Raw genomic sequence first — 16,848 nt, 5'->3', positions numbered from 1 at the left:
AGCTGCTGGCTGGTTCGTGGTGCTTCGAATCGAGGAGCTCCACCCAGGGCTACAACACCTCTGTGTAACCTATCAGTCCTCTTCTGTGCCCCAGGAAGCCCAGGTAGGAAATGACCATGATCAGATATCTGACATTATGGAGACTGCACGTCAGGCCACCTCTCCCCATTCCGCCCTGCCTCTCCCCAGACTCAGCCAAACAGCATGAAACCGGTTCCCAGATCCCCCCAAGCCCACCCTGATCCAGTGGGTACCAAGCACATCTTTCATGGGCTGGGGGTGAAAAGCAGCCCATCGGGGTTAAATACTGTGTGGAGAAAAGGTGTGTAAGAGGCAGCCTCACTGTGTGGTGTGGAAAGCGCCGGCCATAAGTCACCAGACCCGCTCCAGGTCCCTTCTGCCCTCGGTGACCTTCAGCAACCTGCAGAGACTCTCTAATTCCTTTACTCAAAACCTTCCTTACCTTGATGTTTATTTAACACCAAGTAGGAGCCAGGCTTGCTTACAGATTCTTTCATTCATTCCTTCAATATTTAAGTCTTATTTAGAAAACAAAACAAAACAAAACAAAAACACCAGGTCAGGCGCAGTGGCTCACGCCTGTAATCCCAGCACTTTGGGAGGCCGAGGTGGGCGGATCACGAGGTCAGGAGTTCGAGACCAGCCTGGCCAACATGGTGAAACTGTGTCTCTACTAAAAATAAAAAAATTAGCTGGGCATGTGGCACATGCCTGTAATCCCAGCTACTTGGAAGGCTGAGGCAGGTGAATCACTTGAACCTGGGAGGCGGAGGTTGCAGTGAGCCAAGATTGCGCCATTGCACTCCAGCCTGGGTGGCAGAGTGAGACTCCATCTCGAAAAAAAATCAGGTAATTTGTATTTCCACCCCCTTTTACAGATGAGGAAACTGAGGCTCAGAGACGTGGACCTGTCAATGCTACAACCAGGATTTGAACCCAGCTCCGCAGCTGCCCAACCACAGGGGGCTGAATGAGAGGAGGCACGTGAACTCTTCCACTCACTGAGAAACACGCATGCAAAGGGTCACTGGCTGTGGAATCACGATCTTCCCTTCATCTCTGACCCTGCAGGTTCCCTTTGCAACATCCCTTCGCTGTGTGAACCCCAGGAACATTTTGGCTTCAGCCACCCTGAAGGCCTGTTGGCCCTTCCTGTGTTTCTACCATTGAGACCAGAGCTTTTCAACCAAATGTCATTTGGGGTCAGAGAATTCTTTGTCTGATGTGGCTAGGGGGCTGTCCTGTACATTGCTTATCAGCTTCCGTGACCTCTGCCCACTAGATGCCAGTAGCACCCCTCCAAAATTGTGAAAATCAAAAATGTCGCCAGTCATTGCCAGACATCCATGGGGTAGCAAGACTGCCCCCGGCTCAGAAGCGCTGACTACACTATTGTCTCGTTCCCATTCTTTAACCAACACCGAGGTTAACAGTTCCAGGCCTTGTACAAGCATGAGCTCCTTTCATCTTCATACAACCAACCCTCTGAGGCAGACACGACTCTTCCCCTCCCTTCATTTTCTGCTTGGAGAAACTGAGGCACAGAAAGGCTTGGTGACTTGCCCAATGACATGTCTAGTAAGCAGCAGACCCAGGATTTGGACCCAGGCTCAAAGTCCTGTGCTGCCCTCACGAGGGCAGAGACCCGGAGCACCCGCCCAGCAGTGCCCACCGCACAGGTCCACCTGAACGGCCCTCTGGTGCTGGCCCCCCTATTCTGCCCAACTGCAGGGATCACAGAACCCCAAAACGCCCAGACTCCTGCTCTCTCTGAACCCCTGCTACTGAGCCCGTACATTTTACCTCCTTGATCTCTCCTGAACCGAGGTGCTTCTGCCACAGCTCCCCTCCCTTCCTCTCCCCTCCCCTCCCCTCCCTCCCCCCTGCTCCTGCTCCCTACTAATCCATTCTACACTCAGCAGCTGCAGCAGCCAAAATGGACTTTCTCAACTCCAGATGGTGCTTCCCTACTTAAGAACCTTCAAACACTCCAACAGTGGCCGCTAGCAGAACAAAATCCTCACCCGGGGCCCGGGGCTGACCCAGCCTGTCAACGCTCCGGCCTCTCTGACGCCTGGCTCTGCGAACTCAGCTGCCATGAACACGTGCAGTTCCAGAATACCCGCTCTCTCCTCTCCTCTGGGCCTTTCCACATGCTGTTCCCTCCCCCTGCAGCCCTTCCCCCTTCTTGTATTATCAAGACCCCCGACATGACAGACGGACCCTGGCAGCCCTGGAGCGCTGGCAGGTGGGGAGAAGGGTTGGAGCACTGGCAGGTGGGGAGAAGGGTTGGAGCACTGGCAGGTGGGGAGAGGGGTTGGAGCACTGGCAGGTGGGGAGAGGGGTTGGAGCACTGGCAGGTGGGGAGAAGGGTTGGAGCACTGGCAGGTGGGGAGAGGGGCTAATGGAAAGCGCTCAGCTTTCCCACTGCCAATCCCGACTCCTCCGCTGTGGGATCTCCCACAAGGCCTTCAACTCTCTGCCTCAGTTTCACAATTCTCAGTGTAAGAAAAGCTTAGGAACTTGGGCATCTTAAGGCTGATGAACAGAAGAGGCGGGCGCACAGAGCGGAGGGCCTCACAGCTGGGAGGAGGGGTGAAAACTGGCCAGTCAGCGTGGCTGGGGCCCTGCTAACAGTGGACAGGGCACAGCCTGCCCTCCTGGTGACGTCACACACACCACCAGATGCCACTGACCTGTGGGACTCCGGCTCATGATGATCGGAGTGGCAGCTGCCCCCAGGCTGGGGCTCTCGCTGCTCGGGGACGGGCTGTAGACAAACACCTCCTGCTTGAAGGGTGAGGTCGTGGACGGCTGGCTGCCCTGAGGAGAGAGGCGGGGTGAGCGAAGCCAGCCCACCCTCGGCAGCTGCGCCCACGCAGGCCTGAGGCAGCCCCCACAAGCCCAGGACAGCCGCTGCCTCCCACTCCCCACTTGTACCTGCTCTTTCTTTCCTGCTGACTTCAACCCTGGTTCCAAGCTATCCTGCTCCAAGAAGGACCTTTGACCCAGCCCCCTGGGGCACTGGCCACTCACCACTCCAGCCAGGAACCCCAAGGCAGGGCACCATCGGGTCTGGCCCCTGCCCTCTGCTGCTGCTGCTATGTCACTCTGAGAGAGAGGTCCCCTCACCCACTGCGCCCAAGGGGTGGTGATGGCCAACGAGCCCACCTCTCGTTTCCATTCTTCCCCTTTCCTCTGCAAAGACTGACATGGGCTTCGATCCACAGTGCCGTTTTAACGCAAGGAGGGTGGCTGGCTGACGCCCCAGAGTGCCTGCCCAAGGGTGGACGGGGCACACCTACCCCACTGTCGCCCTCCTCCATGGCCTCGCCCTCCCCTGCAGTGCTGCTGACGCTGCTGGTGCTGGAGGAGGAGCGGGAGATGGCGCGGCCGTTTTCCTTCAACTTCATGAAGGGCCTGCAGGGAATAGGAAGGGAGGCCAGCCCGGGTCACACGCGAGAGCCCTCCACCCCCAGGGTCCTCCCCGGGACCGATCTGAGCCTGTCCTCTGGCGGCTCCCCACGCCCCCACCCGTCGGCCTTTGTGTTCTGGAGAGTTCCAGAGGCAGGAGATGGTCACTCTCAGCTGGCCAGGAGGCAGAGGGCATGTTCCAGGGCTCCACGTGGCCAACGCTGGCCTTTCCCACCCTCACTCTCTTACTTCTCCTTGTTGGGGCAGATTTCCGGAGAGCTGGGATTGGATGAGGTCTCAGCCTTTATCTCCTGAGAGGAGTGTCCACCATCCGGGGTCTTGGGTGTGCTGGATGTGCTGTCACTGAGGGAATGGAAATGAGGAGTGAGGCCGCGGAGACAGCCCTCAACCCCCACCCCATCCACGGCCCCAGGCAGAGCCTCTCTCGGCACGGTGAGGGGCAGTGGGGTCAGAGCGCCCCCGCCTAGCATCACTGCCTGGATGTCCTTTCCCACCTGAGCCCCCCAGAGATGGCGGCATACTACAGGGTTTCCCGGTCCCTACAACAGGGACTATTCTAGGTTCATGGTGAAGTCCAGAGCTGCCAAGCAGGAGTCCTGGCTTGACGGCCTCTAGCCCAGATCTCTCTCACCCAAGCTGGCCATCACACCTGGCGGAGTTGTGGGTCAAGAGAGGGCCCCGTGGGGAATGGAGCAGGGAATATGGCGGAGTCTATGACATCCGCCCCCACTGCAGGAACCACCCAATACACAGGGACTCCTGGGAAGTCCCGGGGGGCCATCCTTCATATAGACTAGAATACGAGCTCCTGGTCCCACATGAGGAGGCTGCCCTGGGAGCTGGGAAGCAAGGGGTACTCTCAGCCAACAATACCCTTCTCCTTTAGTGTAACAAAGACCATGGACAGTGCCCACAGTGCTCCCTGTGCTGGCTGTTGGGGATGGGATGGCCGTGTCCTCAATGCACTTTTTTTGAGACTGAGTCTCGCTCTGTTGCCCAGGCTGGAGTGCAGTGGTGCGATCTTGGATTGCTGCAACCTCCGCCTCCCAGGTTCAAGTGATTCTCCTGCCTCAGCCTCCCAAGCAGCTGGGATTACAGGCGTATACCACCATGGCCAGCTAATTTTTGTACTTTTAGTAGAGATGGGGTTTCATTGCATTGGCCAAGCTGGTCTCGAACTCCTGACCTCAAGTCATCTGCCCGTATCGGGCTCCCAGAGTGCTGAGATTACAGGCGTGAGCCACTGCACCTGGCCGTCAATGTACTTTTTAAATAAGTGTTCTTGAGACAGAATCTACACACCACAGAACTCACCTATTTAAAGTATACAATGCAATGGCTTTTAGTTTATTCAGAGTTGTGCAACTATCACCACCATCTGATTTTAGAATACTTTTGGACCCCTAAAGGAAACACTGGACCCATTTGTAATCACTTCCTAGTCCTCTCCCTGTAACTCCCACCCAATCCCTAAGCCATCACTGTAGATTGTACTCTTCTGGACATTCATGTAAATAGAATCATATAATATGTTATGGTCTTTTTGTCTGGCTTCTTAACATAATGTTTTCAAGGTCTGTCTATGTTGTAGCTTGTATCAGGACTTTATTCCTTTTTACTGCAATAATATTCCATTTTATGGATAGATGGTGCTTTGTTTATCCATTCATCAGACAATGGACATTTGGACTGTTTCCGCTTTGGGCTATGATAAATAGTGCTGCCATGAGTATCTGTATACTAGTTGTACTAGTGGACTCATTTTTTTCATGGCCCACTGTTCTCAACTCTCTTGGGTATACACCTAGGAGCGGAATTGCTTGGTCATATGGTAACTCTATGTTTAACCTTGTAAGAAACTGCCAGACTGTTTTCCAAAGTAGTTGCACTATTTTACATTCCCACCAGCAATGAACAAGGGTTTCCATTTCTCCATATCCTCTCTGACATGTTACTATTTGTCTTTTTGATTAAAGCCATCCTAGAGGTGTGAAGTGTCTCAATGCACATTTGATGAGGTTGCTAATAACCTCCTGTCAATCTGTCCAGGGGTTTGGCTCACTTTGCTGGACTTCTCTGTGTGTCTGACACAGATGTCCTCCCTTCCTGGAATTTCTCCTCCTCTGGCTTCAGAGACTCCATCCCCTCCTTCTCTTATCTTTCCTTCCCAGTCAGCTTCACCACCTTCCCTTCTCCACCTGCCCTTAAATGTGGTACTCTACTGAGCCTCCCCAGTGGTCATATTAATTAAGCCATCGTTAATCAGTACCTCTACCCTATTGGTTCCCAACTCTCCTTCTCTACTCAAGGCCTCTCATATACCATGGAATACTATGCAGCCATAAAAAAGAATGAGTTCATGTCCTTTGCAGGGACATGGATGAAGCTGAAAACCATCATCCTCAGCAAACTAACACAGGAACAGAAAACCAAACACCACATGTTCTCGCTCATAAGTGGGAGTTGAACAATGAGAACATGTGGACACAGGGAGGGGAACATCACACACCAGGGCCTGTTGGGGGGTTGGGGGTAAGGGGAGGGAAAGCATTAGGACACATACCTAATGCATGCAGGGCTTAAAACCTAGATGACGGGTTGATGGGTGCAGCAAACCACCATGGCACATGTATACCTATGTTAACAAACCTGCACGTTCTGCACTTGTATTCCAGAACTTAAAGTATAATAATAAAAGAAAAAAGTAAAATAAACATTTTTTAAAACCTATAACTCTGACCACTCCCTGGACATCTCTACTGTTGGTTCACAAAAACTCCCATGCACAGGTTCCAAACAGAGCTTTTCATCCTTCTCCATAACCCTGCCTCTTGTCCTGCAAGCCCTACTTCAGAACATGGTGCCACCACCCAGGGCTATAGGCAGACAACCTGGGAATTTGGAAGTCAACCAAATGCCACCCTTTCCCTTACAAGACTGTGAACTTCTGGAGGACAGGCTTATATGTTTTGTAGCACTTGTCTGAGCATTCAGCACTGTGCCCAGCACATGGCAGCCACTCAAGAAATGCTGGCTGCTGAAATAAAGAACAAATGGGCTCATCAATTAAAGAATCAGAAAGACATCAAAATCATACAAGGATACAATAAAAAGAGAGTTACAGGCCAGTACTCCTGATAAACACAGATGCAAAAATCCTCAACAAAATATTATCAAACAGAATTCAACAATGCATCAAAAAGATCATTCACCATGATCAATTCACCATGGGATTTGTTCCAGGGATGCAAGGATGGTTCAACATCCACAAATCAACAAATGTGATACATCACATTAACCATACAGAACAAAAACCACATGATCATTTCATTTTCAACAAAGGTGCCAAGAATATACATTCTTCAGTAAGTGGTGCTGGTAAAACTGGACAACCATATGCAGAAGAATAAAACCAGACCCTTCTCTCTCACCATACATAAAAATCAAATCAAAATGGATTAAATCTAAGGCATGAAACAAAGAAACTCCTAAAAGAAAACATTGGGGAAATGCTTTAGGACGTTGGTCTGTCTGGGCAAAAACTTTTTAGATGAGACCTCAAAAGCACAGACAACAAAAGCAAAAATAGACAAATGGGATTACATCGAGTTAAAAAGCTTCTGCACAGCAAAGGAAACAATCAACCAAGTAAAGAGCCAATCTGCAGAATGGGAGGAAATATTTGCAAACTATCCATCCAACAAGGATTAATAACCTGAATATATGAGGAACTCAAAAAAATCAATAGCAAAAACACAAATAATGTGATTTTTTTAAGGGCAAGAAACATGAATAGAAATTTCTGAAAAGAAGACATACAAATAGCAAACAAGTATATCAAAAAACATTCAACATCATTAATTATCAAGGAAATGTAAATGTAAACTTTTTTTCACAGACAACCGTTCTCAACTCTCTTGGGTATATACCGAGGAGCGGAATTGCTTGGTAATATGGTAACTCTATGTTTAACCTTCTAAGGAACTGCCAGACTGTTTTCCAAAGTAGTTGCACTATTTTACATTCCCACCAGCAATGAACAAGGGTTCCCATTTCTCCATATCCTGACATCTGTTATTATTTGTCTTTAATAATTTGGAGTCTGTGACATCTGCCCCCACCACAGGAACCACAATAAGCTATCATCTCACCCCAGTTAAAATGGCTTTTATCAAAAAGACAGGCAATCGAGAATGCTGGTGAGGATGCAGAGAAAGGGAAATGCTCCCAGTGTTGGTGGGAATGTAAATTAGCATAGCCACTACAGACAACAGTATGGAGGTTCCTCAAAACACTAAAACTAGAGCTACCATATGATCTAGCAATCTCCCTGCAGGGTAAATATATCCAAAAGAAAGGAAATCAGTATATGGAAGAGGTCTGCACTCCCATGTTTATTGCAACACTACTCACAATAGCCATGGTACAGAACCCACCTGAGTGTCCATCAACAGATAAGCGGATAAGGAAAATGTTTTTTAAATACACAATGGATATTATTCACCCATGGAAAAGAATGTAATCCTGTCATTTGCAGCAACATGGGTGGAATTGGAGGTCATTATGTTAAGTGAAAGCCAGACATGAAAAGACAAATACTGTGGCCGGGTGCGGTGGCTCACGCCTGTAATCCCAACACTTTGGGAGGCCAAGGCGGGTGGATCACTTGAGGTCAGGAGTTCGAGACTAGCCTGGCCAACGTGGCAAAACCCCGTCTCTACCAAAATTACAAAAATTAGCCGGTGTGGTGGCATGCACCTGTAGTCCCAGCTACTCAGGGAGGCTGAGACAGGAGAACTGCTTGAACCCCGGAGGCAGAGGTTGCAGTGAGCCGAGATGGCGCCACTGCATTCCAGCCTGGGCAACAGAGACTCTGTCTCAAAAAAAAAAAAAAAAAAAGACAAATGTCGCATGTTCTCATTCATATGTGGGAGCTAAAAAAGTGAATCTCGTGGAGATAGAAAGTTGACTGGTGTCACCAGAGGCTGGGAAGGGGCGGGGGAGGGCAGGATGAAGGGAGGTTGGTTAATGGGTACAAAAATACAGTTAGATAGAAGAAATAAGATCTAGTGTGCAATAGTACAATACAGTGACTATAGTTGATAATAATGTATTACATAGCTCAAAATAGCTAGAAAAGAATTCGAATGTTCCTAACTCAAAAGATCAATGTTTGAGGTGATGAATATTTCTCTTACCTTGATTTGATCATTATGCATTTTATCAAAATATCACATGTACCCCAAAAATATGTACAAGTACTGTGTGTTCATTTTTTTAAAAGAATCAGAAAGACAATTACCAAGAACAGGTTCAATGTAATGTAATATATGAGTTGCTTAAAAAGAAAAAAGCATAGAACCTTTTAGAAGCCCAGAGGAAGGTGCAACTAACTCTACCTGGCAGAATCAGGGAAAGCTCCCATAAGACAGGCCATTTGAGTGAGCGTTGAAAAAGGAGGCAAAGAAACAAGAATCCAAGCAATGTTTCTAGCCTGGGTCAAAATGCGGCAAGAGTAACTCTGGAAGGTTCCAGGCAGAGACTGGCCAAGTCCGCCTCTTTGGATAAAGAGCTGAGTGAGTGACAGGGTACACACAGGTGCCTGAAGGCAGGGCCATCTCCTAAAGCTGAGCAAAGCTCCTCCCTGCAAGGTAGGGCACTGAACAGCTGTAGCAGTGGAGGGGGTTGACAGACCCCGCAAGTCAGGCTGGGGTAGGGGTTTCCCAACAGTTACCATCGTGCCCGGCTGTCGCCCTGGCCTTCTGAGCCCGTGTGCAGGCGGGGAAAGAGCCCCGAGCGTCGCTTGATGGGACTCCGTGACTGGTTCTTCACCGTTGCCGCCACCACTGGAGGCTGCCGATGAAATTGCCAAAATGAGTGCTCCCGGCCCAAACACCGATCTCCTATCCCCTCATCCTCCTCCCTGGTCTACAAATGGCTCCTGGTGTGGAAGAGACCCCAGAAAATAGCAAGACAGCTAGGAAGGTTGAGATCTATGTAACTGAAGCTGAGACCTGGAGACTCAGGCCAGTCACAGCCTCCTTCCCTGTGTTAAGCCAAACCTTGTGGTCCCAGGTCATGATCCACCAAAGACCACAATTGTTGGAGGAACACAGGGCCAGGCCCACCATATTGAGAAGGTCAGAACAATTCCGGGGGACACAGGCTGAGAGGCACAGAGCCAGGGAGGCCCTGGAGGGACCTGGTTCAACCTCTCACTTTACCGGCAAGGAAGCTGAAGACCAAAGGTCTTCCAGCAAATCACTGGCAGGGTGAGGACTCCTGACTCTCCTTCATTCCTCGCAAACAAATGGAGCCGCGCAGGTGTTCCAATAACAAGACGGGCTGAGAGCCGCAGAGCCAGGGCCACAGGCACCAATGGGCGGTTGGGGGCAGCCAAGACGCCTTCTGCTTTGGAAAGCTGCCTGGCCTCACAGTGGACAATGAGTGGTGGGGGTTTGAGGAGGGCAGATGGGAGCCTGGAACCAACCTCTAGAGGCCACCAAGCCTCCAACTCAGGCCCCAGCTCCTGCCAAGCACATGTTACGGAACCTCAGGAGAGCAAAGAGACCCGACCTGAGTCTCCTCATCCACAGGATGGAGATGAGGCCCTGCTCTGCTCACGCCATGCACCTTCGGGGGGAGCAAGATAATAGCTAGGAAAATATTTAGTCAATTTAATTATGCGAGGCCATTTATAATACTCATAATTAGTTCCATGGTGAGTATGTTCTGCTATTTTGAAGGAAAAGAAAGGAAAATCCTAGTCTATACAAATCCAAAGCCACTTTGCTTTAGTTACTTAGATTTGGAGACAGGGTCTCACTCTGACATGCAGGCTGGAGTGCAGTGGCCCAATTACAGCTCGCTAGAGCCTCAACCTCCCCAGGCACAGGTGATCCTCCCACCTCAGCCTCCCAAGCAGCTAAGACTACTGGTGCGTGCCACCATGCTCAGCTAATTTTTGCATTTTTTTGTAGAGATGGGGTCTCACTTTGTTCCCCAAGCTGGTCTCGAATTCCTGGACTCAAGGGATCCGCCCTCCTCAGCCACCATGCCCGGCCCACTTTGCTTTATGAAAGGCCCAACTACATGATTCCCTCCCCTTCCCAGCCCCTGGTACGAGTCAATCAGGCCCAAACTCACAGGCCTGCAGGACCCTTCCCTTGGGAACTGTACACATGGTGATGAACAGCACAGACTTTGGATCCAGCAGAATCGCATTCAAATTCAGTTGATTTTGTGTTTTGTTTTTTTGAGACAGTCTCGCTGTCACCCAGGCTGGAGTGCGGTGGCATGATCTCGGCTCACTGCAAGTTCCACCTCCCAGGTTCAAGCAATTCTCTGCCTCAGCCTCCCGAGTAGCTGGGATGACAGGCACCCGCCACCACGCCCAGCTAATTTTTGTATTTTTAGTAGAGACGGGGTTTCACCAAGTTGGCCAGGCTGGTCTTGAACTCCTGACCTTGTGGTCCACCTACCTCAGCCTCCCAAAGTGCTGGGATTACAGGCGTGAGCCACCGCGCCCGGCCTCAAATCCCAGCTCTTAAGCTCAGCTGAGTGGCCTCTAGCAAGTTACTGAACCCCAGTGGGCCCCCTTTCCTCAAATGGGAACAGGAGACACATCAGCACCCGCCTCAGGCAGCTGCTATGGGATGCGGGTGAGATTGTGTCTACAGGTTTCTCAGCTCAGTGCCTGGTACACAGTAAGCTGGGGTGGCTACTGCTGCCATTAATAATAACAAAGCAAGGACACCCCTCTCACAGTCATGGGTCCGAGCCCCCGAGCAGCAAAACACACCCCAGGACCATACTGCAGGGCTGGCCCCGAGGAGGAGGTCTAGCTGTCAAGGAAACTCAAGAGAACAGGACAGGAGGGCTTCTAGCACCATCTGGGTCAACCCTAGGTGCTGTCTAGGATGGAGGCTCCAAAGGACCGTTTTCAGAGGTCAGGGGTCAGGGTCACCCCCAAGCAGCCTCAGTTTCCCACCATCATCCAGCTTGCCCTGATCAAGTCGCCTGCCCAAGCCTGGGTGGGGGCACTCTTCCTCCATAGGTCTGGGGGGGGGCCTCCCTGGGACCCACTTGCCGCCCTGGGGCCTGCCAGCACTCACCGAGAAGGTGGTCTTGGTGACCTCCATGCTGTTGTGGGAGATGCCCCCGCTGAGGCTGCCAGGGATGCCCCCACCGTGCGACTTCTTCTGGCCGCCCACCACGGTCTCCATGGAGTGGCTGCGTACGCGGATGGCCCTCTACGGGGAGAGAACAAGGGCCTGCGAATCAGCACCCGGGCTCTCCGGATGACTCTGCCCTCCTCGTGGGCTCTGTAGACACAGCCCTCAGCACACGTATGCGCACACACATACACATACACACACACACACACACACACACACGGTCACAGAGGCTCATACTAGTTACTCCAGCTTACAGAGGATGTTTCCATATTCTGCCCCACACTCTGGGCATGGGTGGAGGCAAGGCACAGCGCCGGCTGGAGGAAATCTGAGGGGTCAGTGCCCCAGCTCCCCTGCACGGTGGACAAAGGTTATTATCCTCATCTTACAGGTAAGGAAAATGAGGCTTGGAGCTCGCCAAACCTGTACAACACTGACCTAGTTACTAACCTCTCTAAGCGACAGCTTCCTCATCTGTAAAATGGGAATTCTATGTTTCACACCCAGCATCGTGGTGGGGATTCAACACACTCAGGTGTCTGACCACAAGTTGACTCTTTTCCAGAAAACTGAGCCTCCATCTGTAATAAACACTGGATTGTATCCCAAAGTGTGCTCTGTGCAACTTGGAATATGCTGGCCATGGGTGAAAGTGTGTGAGGGTCTCTTACTCATCTGTGCATCAAGCCATGCACTGAGCCGCCCCTCCCACTTGCAGGGGCTTCAGATCCACCTTTGTTACGGCCCCTGGTCTGATGGAGGCGCTGAAAGAGATGCACCCTCAGCCTGGCAGAAGTGCAGGGTCTCGGGGGGCACGGAGCTGCTCAGGCCACCCAGGAGCAAGGGGCACACTGGCAAATGGTGAAGTACCCAGGAGAGGACCACCAGGGAGGTCAAGGCTTTGTCAAAGTACATGTGAGAGTGAGAACAGCTAAAAACCAAGATTACTGAGCCACGGGAGGGATGGACCCGGGAAAGCACAACCACCCTCAGAGTGCTGTGTTGAAGCAGAGCTCGGCTCCACCTCAGGGGGGATTTCCTGACAAAAGAAGTCCCAGGAGACTCTGGCTGCCCCCTGGATGATGCTCTCTCTGGCTCCAAAGGCCTTCAAAGATGGTGTGAGAATTCTAGGAAGAGAAGGTTCTCTCCAGTAACCCTTTGATCACTCAATCAGTCACTGGATCTGGCCGGGCAGGAATGCAACTCAGCAGTCAAAAGCACGGAGGCTTTAGGGTTTCACTGCCAGGATTTGTATCTGGGCTTCTGGGCCCTCTACTCCAGCACGCATTAGCTGAGTAACCCCGGGCAGGTGACCCAGCTTCTCTGAGACTTGGAGTGAAAGAGATGTTGGTGTCTACACCACAGAGTAGTTGTGAGAATACACACAGGGCTCTGAGGAGAGAGCCCAGCACATCCTAATGATCCGATAAGTGTGGCTACTCTTACGGTTAATAACAAGCACCTGTTGCAGGCTTCTCACGTGCCTAGCACTGTGCCAGGAACTGGGAGACCCGCAGCAGGAAAGTCGAGACGTGTAGGACATGGCCTCTGCCTCCGAGGAATGCCCAAGACATATTCCTCACATTGGGCAATGCTGAAAGACCCAGAGCCTGTGGGGTGCTCCCTCTGGATTAATCAGTTGTCCAGGCTTCTGCAAGGGCAAAGACTCCTGGACACGAATATTATCTGTTGTTCACATACAAGTATCAACACCTCTGCTCCCTGAGCTCCCCACTGGCAGAGCCAGGTTCTAGCCAAACGTGTCCTCCTCCTCCATGGGACGCAGGATTAAGTCATGATCTGCCTAAGGCAGTTGGTTAGCCTATCCTCTTGCCAGTGGCAGAGGAGGGCATATCCACTGGGTGCGTTGGGGAAAGGTTTTCTCAATGATTCCCAGAAAAGATTTAACATGTCAGCAGTGTTTTGTCAGCAGACAAAACCATGACAATGATCTTAAGGTTACGAGGGGCCAAGCCTGAGGGACAAAGCTGACAAGCTAGGGAGGGCAGAGGGGAAAGACGAAAGGAATCTTGACGCTGACTGAGCCACGAGTCACCCAGGCCTCCTTGGACACCAGCTCATGAATTTTCCTTATCGTAGTGTGAGCTAGTCGAGGGAGGCTGCTCTCAGAACTCCAGCTTCAGAAAGCTGATGCAGAAGGACTAAGGTGTGGGCCCCGCTCGCCTTCCCCTTTGGATTCACACCTGTGCACACCTGTACAACTGTGTTGGCTCACACACCCCATGTGTAACCTACAGATGGTCTCATGTGGACAACCTCCCTTCCCCTTTTGAGCCATCTTTTTTTTTTTTTTTCTGAGACAGAGTCTAGCTCTGTCACCCAGGCTGGAGTACAGCGTGTGGCACGATCTCAGCTCACAGCATCCTCCGCTTCCCAGGTTCAAGAGATTCTCCTGCCTCAGCCTCCCGAGTAGCTGGGACTACAGGCGCCCGCAACCATGCCTGGCTAATTTTTGTATTTTTAGTAGAGATGGCGGTTCACTGTGTTGGCCAGGTTGGTCTTGAACTCCTGACCTCGTGATCCACCTGCCTCAGCCTCCCAAAGTGCTGGGATTACAAGCGTGAGCCACCATGCCCAGCCTTGAGTCATCTTAGGAAGAGCTGGGTCTACAGCAAAGTGGTCCCAAGAAAACGGCAGGACTGCTGCTCCTGACCCAAACAACAGGTCTCCCTGGGCTCTCTGGACGTCAGGATTTCTCCAAGCTTGGGAAGGGCAAAGAACCCCATCCTGCCTGCTTTTCTTTCCTGACAAGGGATGCAGACTCAGGAGGGCCATTTGTAAACCGGACAGCCCCCTAGATGAGCTACTGACAGTGAGGTGTGTAGCCCACCAGCTTCATACCCCTGATTTGATCGGCCGTCTCTTATCTGAGTCAAAGATGCCCCTGGAGGGACATCTTCTCTCACTCCCTCTCTAGACCACAGAACAGGGTCACCTAGCAACAGTTTTCCTACCACATGGTTAAAACAGTCAGCGCGTTCTATTTACCCCATCACGCAAGCATCATAAAGCCATGTACCCTTTGAACAACTGAGGGCAGGACATGGGTGGTGGCACACTGAGGTGTCCCTGGAGGAGCGGTGAGCTTCCTTTTTTAAAATAAATAAATAAAGAGAGACAGGTTCTTCCTGTGTTGCCCAGGCTGGTCTCAAACTCCTGGGCTCCAGTAAGCCTCCTGCTTTGGCCTCCCAAAGTGAGCCACCAAGCCTGGCCGCAGCCAGGTTCCGTGAATGAGTTAAGTGCTCCATAAATCTCAGCATCTCGGCCAGGGGCGATGGCTCACGCCTGTAATCCCAGCACTCTGGGAAGCGGAGGCACGTGGATCACCTGAGGTCAGGAGTTCGAGACCAACCTGGCCAACATGGTGAAACCCCATCTCTAATTTTTGTAAAAAATACAAAAATTAGCCAGGCATGGTGGTGTGTGCCTATAATCCCAGCTACTCAGCAGGCTGAGGCAGAAGAATTGCTTGAATCCAGGAGGCTGGGGTTACAGTGAGCCGAGATCGCACCACTGCATTCCAGCCTGGGTGACAGAACGAGACTGTCTCAAAAAAAAAAAAAAAAAAATCAGCATCTTTACATTCTCTTGGTGCCCTTGTGCGTTGACAACACCATCATCAATCATGACATTCCAAACTAATCATTTATATTCTGCAATCCAGTCAAGCACCACACAATGACACTGCAGTCAACAGACTGCATAGATGACACTGGTCCTATTAAGATTCTAATACTATATTTTTACTGTACCTTTTCCATATTTAGATGTTTAGATACACAAATGCCTGTCTTTGTGTTACAATTACCTACAATATTCAGTAAAGGAAACTGCTGCACAGCTTTGTAGCCTGGCAGCCACGGGCTCTATAGCCGACGTGTGTCCTAGGCTCGACCATCCAGGTCTGTGCTGGCAGCCACGGGATCTATAGCCGACGTGTGTCCTAGGCTCGACCATCCAGGTCTGTGCTGGCAGCCACGGGCTCTATAGCCGACATGTGTCCTAGGCTCGACCATCCAGGTCTGTGCTGGCAGCCACGCGCTCTATAGCCGACGTGTGTCCTGGCTAGACCATCCGGGTCTGTGCTGGCAGCCATGCGCTCTATAGCCGACGTGTGTCCTAGGCTCGACCATCCGGGTCTGTGCTGGCAGCCACGGGCTCTATAGCCGACGTGTGTCCTAGGCTCGACCATCCGGGTCTGTGCTGGCAGCCACGGGCTCTATAGCCGACATGTGTAGTAAGCTAGACCATCCAGGTCTGTGCTGGCAGCCACGGGCTCTATAGCCGACGTGTGTCCTAGGCTAGACCATCCAGGTCTGTGCTGGCAGCCACGGGCTCTATAGCCGACGTGTGTCCTAGGCTCGACCATCCGGGTCTGTGCTGGCAGCCACGGGCTCTATAGCCGACGTGTGTAGTAAGCTAGACCATCCAGGTCTGTGCTGGCAGCCACGGGCTCTATAGCCGACGTGTGTAGTAAGCTAGACCATCCGGGTCTGTGCTGGCAGCCACGGGCTCTATAGCCGACGTGTGTCCTAGGCTAGACCATCCGGGTCTGTGCTGGCAGCCACGGGCTCTATAGCCGACGTGTGTCCTAGGCTAGACCATCCGGGTCTGTGCTGGCAGCCACGCGCTCTATAGCCGACGTGTGTCCTAGGCTAGACCATCCGGGTCTGTGCTGGCAGCCACGCGCTCTATAGCCGACGTGTGTCCTAGGCTTGACCATCCGGGTCTGTGCTGGCAGCCACGCGCTCTATAGCCGACATGTGTAGTAAGCTAGACCATCCAGGTCTGTGCTGGCAGCCACGGGCTCTATAGCCGACGTGTGTCCTAGGCTAGACCATCCAGCTCTGTGCTGGCAGCCACAGGCTCTATAACCGACGTGTGTCGTAGGACGTATTCCCGTCATTTCTCAGGACGTATTTCCCGTCGTTGAGTGACACGTGATTGTATTCCTCCCTGTCTCTTTCCCAGAAAGGATTCCATGTGGGAAATAGTAACTCCTGTGTAACAGTATCTGGTCTCATGAGCTTCACATACAAGATCTATTGAATTTCTACAATTCTGAGATGCAGAGAGGACAGGCATTGGACAGAAAAAGTTCTGAAGGGTAAATCATTGCCCAAGCCCACATAGCAGGTAAGAGATAGAGCCAGGATCCAAACCCAGAACCCTGGGCTCCAGATAAAAGGGTCCC

The 16,848-nt window shown here is 51.6% G+C and overlaps 1 protein-coding gene across 23 annotated transcripts in view; it reads right to left on the bottom strand.

The window, feature by feature from the left end:
* Positions 1–16,848, bottom strand: part of RAP1GAP2 (RAP1 GTPase activating protein 2) — a 291,369-nt gene that overhangs the window by 7,147 nt on the left and 267,374 nt on the right. For all 23 annotated transcript variants that reach the window (XM_055101382.2, XM_055101381.2, XM_034941268.3 and 20 more), the window contains 5 exons: positions 11,571–11,708; positions 9,191–9,309; positions 3,685–3,798; positions 3,327–3,441; positions 2,718–2,844 (listed from right to left, as the gene is read on the bottom strand). In XM_055101382.2, the coding sequence (XP_054957357.2) occupies positions 2,718–2,844; positions 3,327–3,441; positions 3,685–3,798; positions 9,191–9,309; positions 11,571–11,708 (613 nt within the window). The remainder of the gene's footprint in view (positions 1–2,717; positions 2,845–3,326; positions 3,442–3,684; positions 3,799–9,190; positions 9,310–11,570; positions 11,709–16,848) is intronic.

This window comes from Pan paniscus, chromosome 19 (assembly GCF_029289425.2).
Source record: "Pan paniscus chromosome 19, NHGRI_mPanPan1-v2.0_pri, whole genome shotgun sequence".
Classification (NCBI taxonomy): Eukaryota; Metazoa; Chordata; class Mammalia; order Primates; family Hominidae; genus Pan; species Pan paniscus.
The sequence above is the reverse complement of the archived record's forward strand: the minus strand, read 5'-3'. Positions and strand labels throughout refer to the sequence as shown.